Genomic DNA, 6794 nt, shown 5'->3' with positions numbered 1-6794 from the left:
CATGCAACACACGGCCCAATAAAAAAACAACTATTTTTTCTTTAAAAAAAATTGAAATAGTTGAATTGTAAAAAAAATTGATTTTCTTTAAAAGCTCATAGGGGCTCTCCATTATGAGAGAGATAAGTTGGGTACCACTTTTTAAGAGCTCATACAGACTCTCCACTACATATGCTCTGATAATCCACCTTGAATTTAATAAGTAAGGTTGATTACTAACGTTTAGATTTTAAGGTTAAGTAACAAATATAATGTTATAGTATATGTTTATAATAACTAAACGTAAATAGATCTCTAATAACAAGTTTTGTGTAATTAAATTCATGATATTCACAAATTATAATAAATTAATATTTGCATCCTGTACAATGCACCAAAAACATGTTTATATTTCAACCATTAATTATTAACAACTTAATTTAGGAGTTTTGTGTGCTGCCGAAACAGGATTTATTCCCTAATATTTATGTATAAAAAAGATTTATTCCCAAATATAAGCAATTACGCTTAAATCAAGGTAATCGAATCTCCTCAGAGATATAGCCAGATATTTGCTGTGTTTACCGAATCTAGTTATTTTTCATCCTTTTTAATTAAGAAATCTGATTCATCTCACGGCGTGTGGGTCCAACCATTGTAGTACAAGTGAAAGTTGGCGCTACTTATTACTCAGTATTAATTAAGATTAAGATATAGTACTAATTATCTTAGGTAGTGCTAATAAAAGCGTGGCGATCGAGTTCGTATTCGAGTTCTTGCATTCGTATTTCTGCAAAATCCACAGCGCAGCATTTGTTTTACCAACTCCACTTCTCTCTCTCACGCAGTCACTGTTGCATACACATGAGCTTCTAAATATCATTTTTCTTGTGATTATTGTATATTGTTTTATTTTTTGGATGTACAAATTGATACGCGGGTGTGATACGAGCGCGGGGTTTGAAGTTGGCTTGATTTCAGCTTGGGACTGAATCCCGTGCCGAACACGTGTTCGTCGGATTGGTCGGATCGCGGGCGAGATAGGTATGAGTTTCGTGTTCTTGTTAATTTTTGCCTTTTTTGAGTGACGGGGTTTTGTTATGGTTTTTTCTTGTTGCAGTATAGTAGTGGGGTAGAAAAGTAATGATAATCGAAAAATTAAACCCTCGATTCAGTTGAGATTTCGTTTGGGAACACGTATAGTTTGAACTGTTGTTGTTTGCGTCTGTTGGAAGTTAGCAACTACTATGTTTTAGTTCAAGTGAACAAGTGGCACTGGTTTTTTATATATTTTTTGCCCGATTAAATGTTGTGGTATTCTCCTAAAATTAAGGATTATTTGAAAATGGAAGATGTTACTGTTCGATCAATGGTCATGTAAAACGGGGGAGTGCAAGGAAGAGATAGATAAGTTTCACTGTGGTGCAGCATAAACTGCAAATTAGTAGTACAAGCTTGCTATGTTGTGTTGGAAAATCTAGAAATGCGATCAATTGATTCTTCCTAGTCTTTTGCTCTTTGTGACATTTTGTACACAATTTCTGCATCACTAATACATGCAAGGACTTGTGTGAACTAGATGGAAATGCACTTCACATGATCCACGTTTCCAATTTTAATATTCCTTATGCATTGAGTTGTAGTTGGTAAAATGTGGATGGGGCAGTAATGAGCATGGGAAGTTAACATATATGCTAATTTTTTTCCCATTCAGTCAGCGCGAGAATCAAACAGTGCCTTGTATAGGTTTTTTCTCAGAAAGTCATGTCGTGCTAGTGGTGCTGATAGCTAGCCACTTTTATCCGTTCATTATCTTTTAAGTGAAATTGTTAGATGGCTTCTGAGAGGGCTGTGGATTGTATCACATCCAGTCTCTCTGTGTTCTTTTCAAGTATCATGAGAAATTGATCAAAGGAGTAACTAAGAATGTTATCCCAACTGAACAATGTGTTAGTTTGTAGCTAGTTGCTGTCCCGATTTTTTTTACAGATTTATGTACCTCCACAGATCAGTGATAACTAACATTCAATACATACCACGTATATGATTGATGAAATAGAGTAATTATTAAGTTATTTGCTTGAACCTTATGTTAGTTAGTAGTTGGCAGCTGTTGTAAGCTTTTGTTTGATCAGTAGTGACATTCTACATATCATAGATATGAATTGATGCAGTTCTTGCTGGATAATGAAAATTCATAGTTGTCTATGAAGGCACCCAAGTCATGGAGGTGGCAGATGAAGAGGCATCATTTCTTATTTGACCGGGTATTACTCCTGTCTTCTAACTTTTGAGCCAAAACATCCATGTCGAGTTACAGTTTCATTTTATTTCTTTAGCACAAAAAATTATTGCTCTCCAACTCGGAGTTGGATCTACAGCATTTGCGAAGCTAAAAAGGCTTGACTTCCAGGTAGAACTGCAGAGAGTACTTGGAATGAAGATGAAACAACTCCCATTCATGGGAGTTGTCTGTACAGTGATGTTGTTCATCATATACAGGACCACAATTTTCCAGTATCAACAGACAGAGGTATGTTTGAGAGATGTTCAAGAAGTTTGATTGTACCATATTGGATTCCAAAGTGATTTTGAATATGCAACCTCTTTTTTACTGTCATGGTAACTAATTTTTTCTCAAAGTCCTTGTCCATGATAATTATTTCCACCTATTTTCCTTCATGTGCATCAGATGGAGTCAAAACTGGATCCTTTTTACACTTTCAAGGTATCCTTCTAGTAAACAATCTTGTTAGTCAGTTACTTCTCTACATAGTATAGCCATTTAATAAGTATTTCTATTTGCTTAAGAAGGTGAAATTAATGGTTTGGTCTAGGAATCAGGCGTGGATACCATGGAGAGTTTGCCTCGTGGTATCATTGAAGCAAAGTCAGACCTGGAGTTAAAGCCTCTATGGACAACAAGCAGTGCCAATTCAAAGGTTATCTTAAACATTTATTTTAGAGTCAGTGCGCCATTTTCATCTTCATCACAGTTATCTCATTATTAGCAATTTTTTGTTTTGGTTTGTACATTGTTATAAAATTTCACTTATACCCACTGTCTTCAAATGGATTATGATGACTCTGTATTAAAAAAACTTAACTCCAATTCCTATGTGTTCCTCCGAAGTTTCAGGTCAATGCTCAGCGCTCTATTAATTTGCTAGCTATGCCTGTTGGAATTAAGCAAAAGAAAAATGTTGATACTGTTGTTCGGAAGGTACAGCTTCTATTGATATTAAAATGATAGCAGCATTTGACGATCTATCTTAGTAAGTACTCACATTCACTGATTAATTCTCTTGACTTCAGTTTCTTTCAGAAAATTTCACAATTGTTTTGTTTCACTATGATGGCAACTTGGATGGATGGTGGGACCTGCGTTGGAGCAAGCAAGCTACACATATAGTTGCTCTCAACCAAACAAAATGGTAAGCCTTTGTGAATATTCAACCATCTATCTTATAAACATTTATCGAAATTTGGAGAAGTGGAGCATATATCAGCAGAGAAACTGATTAGTATTCTAGATGGCTGATTCCTTTCTATTTCTTTTACTTTTGGTTTGAGGGATATAAAAGGAAAAGGGTAATGCAATGGGACTACCTTGTGCGATTTAGGACTAGCCTATTTTGGTTTGCAATCTAATATTGTATTCTTATGAGATTTACTCTATAGCTTACCTTTTATTTCCTTTCACATTCAGGTGGTTCGCAAAACGCTTTTTGCATCCAGCTATTGTGTCTATCTATGATTACATATTCCTGTGGGATGAAGATTTGGGAGTAAAGAATTTTCACCCTGGAAGGTACCATTTCAATACTATAAAAAAGTTGTATCTCGTTGAAAGCTTCTTTCGCCTTTTTCTATTAAAGTCATTATATTTTTTAGATTTTTGTTGGGCCAATTATTTGTATGTATTCACATGGATAATAATCCCTGATATCTCTTAATATATAATTGAAATTTTGGGAGGGATGTGTTACGCCTATTTTGATGTCGATGACCCCCAAAACATAAATGTTTGCAAAAAAACAGAAATTATTCGGTTTCATGCTTCTCCTCTGATCAGGTATCTGGATATTGTAAAATCAGAAGGACTTGAAATATCGCAGCCAGCTTTGGACCCAAATTCTACTGGCATACATCATCGGATTACTATAAGAAACCGAATGAGTACATTTCATAGGTATTGTTATGTGCAAAATCTATGTAGGTTGGCTTTTGTATTCCCTGTATGGGGCTGTTGGTGCTAATGCATTAACATTTAAGCAGAAGAGTCTATGATGCCAGAGGTAGTATTAAGTGCTCAGATAACAGTGAAGGGCCTCCATGCAGTGGGTAAATTATCGTCACTCTCTAATTTATTGTTTTATCTTTTATTCTGATATGCAGTAGGTATTTCAAGTAGCTTGTTTATACTGTTGTCTATCCACATCCTGAAGTTCTCTTTTAGGTCTTGATGAAGTTTTGATGATTATTTATGATGAACATGCTACCCACCAAAAACTGTGGTACAATTTTTACAATGCCTTCGTTACATATTAATCACTTTTGCATATGCAGTTTTGTAGAAGGTATGGCTCCTGTGTTTTCGAGATCAGCATGGCATTGTGCCTGGCATTTGATACAGGTACCTTTTATGTGTTTTCTTCTTGAGAAAATTTCGTTTTCTCGAGTTACTAAGTTTGAAATTTATAAAGTCAAATATTTCAAGAACCCATGTAGTTTCTTCAACAATCTTGGTTGCATTCCTCTAACTTGCATAGGATGACAAATTATTAAGGGTCCATTGACGTATTTTGACAGAACTTACAACATATCCATTTTAAGAAAGTGTTGGGGTTTGACAAGTGCTCCCTAGTATCCCATCAGAATATTTCTATGTGATTATTTACGTTGTTTCTTCTTCTTTTTTCTTCCTGTTGTAAGAGACAGTAAACCTTTCTGCAGCAAACTATAGCAAACAAATGTAGCACACATGGTTTGCTTGAAATTGTCATTAAATTGATCCTTACTTTATGACTTCACCAAATTTGGAAGAAGTTTGATATTTTCATTGACGTGGATCTTACTGCACTCTTTTTCATTTCAGAATGATCTTGTTCATGGATGGGGGATGGACATTAAACTCGGCTATTGTGCACAGGTAACACTATCACTGTAGGTCTTGTCCAAAAAAGAAAAAAAAAATGTTTATAATAGAGTCTATTTTGTGAGTTTGTTTATGGTCTTATCTGCTAGAATCCTAGGATTTGGTTATCTACATCATGTAGACGCTGCTATTGGAGTGTTATGTTTTTCACCCTGCGGTGAAGTTTGGTTCCTCATTTAGATTATAATCTTGCCAGTTGCCACAGGAAAGTAGTGGTTAATTTAAAAAAAGAAAAAGAAAATTGGTACAAGGATTTTGTTGTCTAACATATTAATGGTTTGTTATCTTGTATATATTTGAATCTTTCTAGGGGGATCGTACGAAGAAGATTGGAGTTGTTGACAGTGAATATGTAGTTCATCAGAGCATACAAACATTGGGTGGTGCATCTGCTAGAAAGGTGATTTACTTCTTATACCTTGGATTACAACTTCATATATGCTAGATTTCTTTTTCTTGTAGTCTTTGTTTCTTTCCATTGCACTTCTACTACAATGAAATCTTATTTCGTTTGATGGGTACTCATCTTCATGCCTGTTTATGTTTGGTATTTTCTCATTGACTAAAATCCCAGCCAGATTGGATGTGAATATGAAGTCATGCTGATATGATATCATCTAAATGACATAATTTCAAGTTAACTAATACTATAATCTTTGATATCTACGTAGGCTGTGAATCCTGAAGTGACCACAAAGGTACACCCAACACCTCCACTGTTTCCTGTTATCCTACAGCATAAATACATTACCTTTACCAGTTTAAAAACTAACTGCAACTTCTATCCCTGCTTTTCTTTCGATCATTCCATCTCACAGAAGCATGGAGTTGATGTCAGATTAGAGGTGAGCCCCCATATTTTAAGTAGTATTTCATTTGCTTGATCTTGGAAATATATAGTGAATTTGTGATCACGAGTAAAACTTTGATTGAGCAATTCTGAAAGATGATGTTACTGCTGCTGCAGATTCGGAAGCAGTCGTCTATGGAGCTTCAAAAATTCAAGGAACGATGGGAACGAGCTGTTAGGGAAGACAGAAACTGGGTTGACCCGTTTTCCTCAACCCAAAGACGAAGGTTTTGGCGCTATTACAGACGAGATTCTAAGGTTTAACTAGCCTAAATTTATTTAAGATCGATTTGGGTGTTAGTCTCTTTGTAATTTTCTAGTGTGTTAGGGGATCAAATTTATAATGCTTATTTTTTTGGTTCTTTTTCTTTTATCCTGTCTACATTGGGTGTTCACCAGGCTGATCATATGAAAAAGGAATGAAATATTGATGCCTACATTGATTGATAAGATAAAAATACATCTAGTATATTAAAAAAAATGAGTTGCATTTGTTGTTATGTACGGATGCAAGCAATTGGCTGGACGTAGACGACGGGATCGGTTTTTATTTGTTTGTGTTTCTAATAAGTAATTGTCAAATAGGCGCCGAAAGCCCAAAACTTTGGTTGATTATCACTTAATTTATTTTATTTTCAACGACAGTCACGGCACTTCGATATAAACGACACAGGAAAACAAACGGAAACGTGGAAATAGGTTATAGATATATTATCTTCCTTTTTATTTTTGTTAATTTTATCAATGGCCCTTCATTTATCTTTTGACTGTTGAGGCTATCACCTTTATTGCTTTATATAATTGTCT

General features: G+C 35.0%; 1 protein-coding gene across 14 annotated transcripts; it reads left to right on the top strand.

The window, feature by feature from the left end:
* The first annotated feature begins 499 nt into the window (after positions 1-499).
* LOC130985528 (uncharacterized) lies at positions 500-6360 on the top strand. Of its 14 annotated transcripts, none has more exons than XM_057908532.1 (16): positions 500-1023; positions 2154-2246; positions 2393-2512; positions 2672-2707; positions 2817-2921; positions 3113-3202; positions 3295-3413; positions 3689-3790; positions 4055-4171; positions 4258-4323; positions 4549-4615; positions 5078-5131; positions 5448-5537; positions 5809-5835; positions 5956-5982; positions 6105-6360. In XM_057908532.1, exons 2-16 carry the CDS (start codon positions 2187-2189, stop codon positions 6249-6251), a joined length of 1227 nt encoding a protein of 408 aa, XP_057764515.1. In that variant the 5' UTR covers positions 500-1023; positions 2154-2186; the 3' UTR covers positions 6252-6360. The 14 variants fall into 14 exon arrangements, with proteins under 14 accessions (XP_057764515.1, XP_057764520.1, XP_057764524.1 ...); XM_057908537.1 differs by having other exon boundaries at positions 597-1023; positions 2193-2246; XM_057908535.1 differs by having other exon boundaries at positions 663-1023; positions 2181-2246; positions 3119-3202.
* Positions 6361-6794: the final 434 nt, after the last annotated feature.

The sequence above is a fragment of the Salvia miltiorrhiza genome, chromosome 5, assembly GCF_028751815.1.
Source record: "Salvia miltiorrhiza cultivar Shanhuang (shh) chromosome 5, IMPLAD_Smil_shh, whole genome shotgun sequence".
Lineage (NCBI taxonomy): Eukaryota > Viridiplantae > Streptophyta > Magnoliopsida > Lamiales > Lamiaceae > Salvia > Salvia miltiorrhiza.
This window is presented reverse-complemented; position numbering and strand designations above follow the sequence as displayed.

Coding starts and splice junctions, on each gene's coding strand:
- LOC130985528 (XM_057908532.1), top strand. CDS start 2,187: ATGAAGGCACCCAAGTCATGGAGGTGGCAGATGAAGAGGCATCATTTC. Junction 2,513..2,671: donor TCCAGTATCAACAGACAGAG/GTATGTTTGAGA, acceptor CATGTGCATCAG/ATGGAGTCAAAACTGGATCC. Junction 4,172..4,257: donor CGAATGAGTACATTTCATAG/GTATTGTTATGT, acceptor ACATTTAAGCAG/AAGAGTCTATGATGCCAGAG.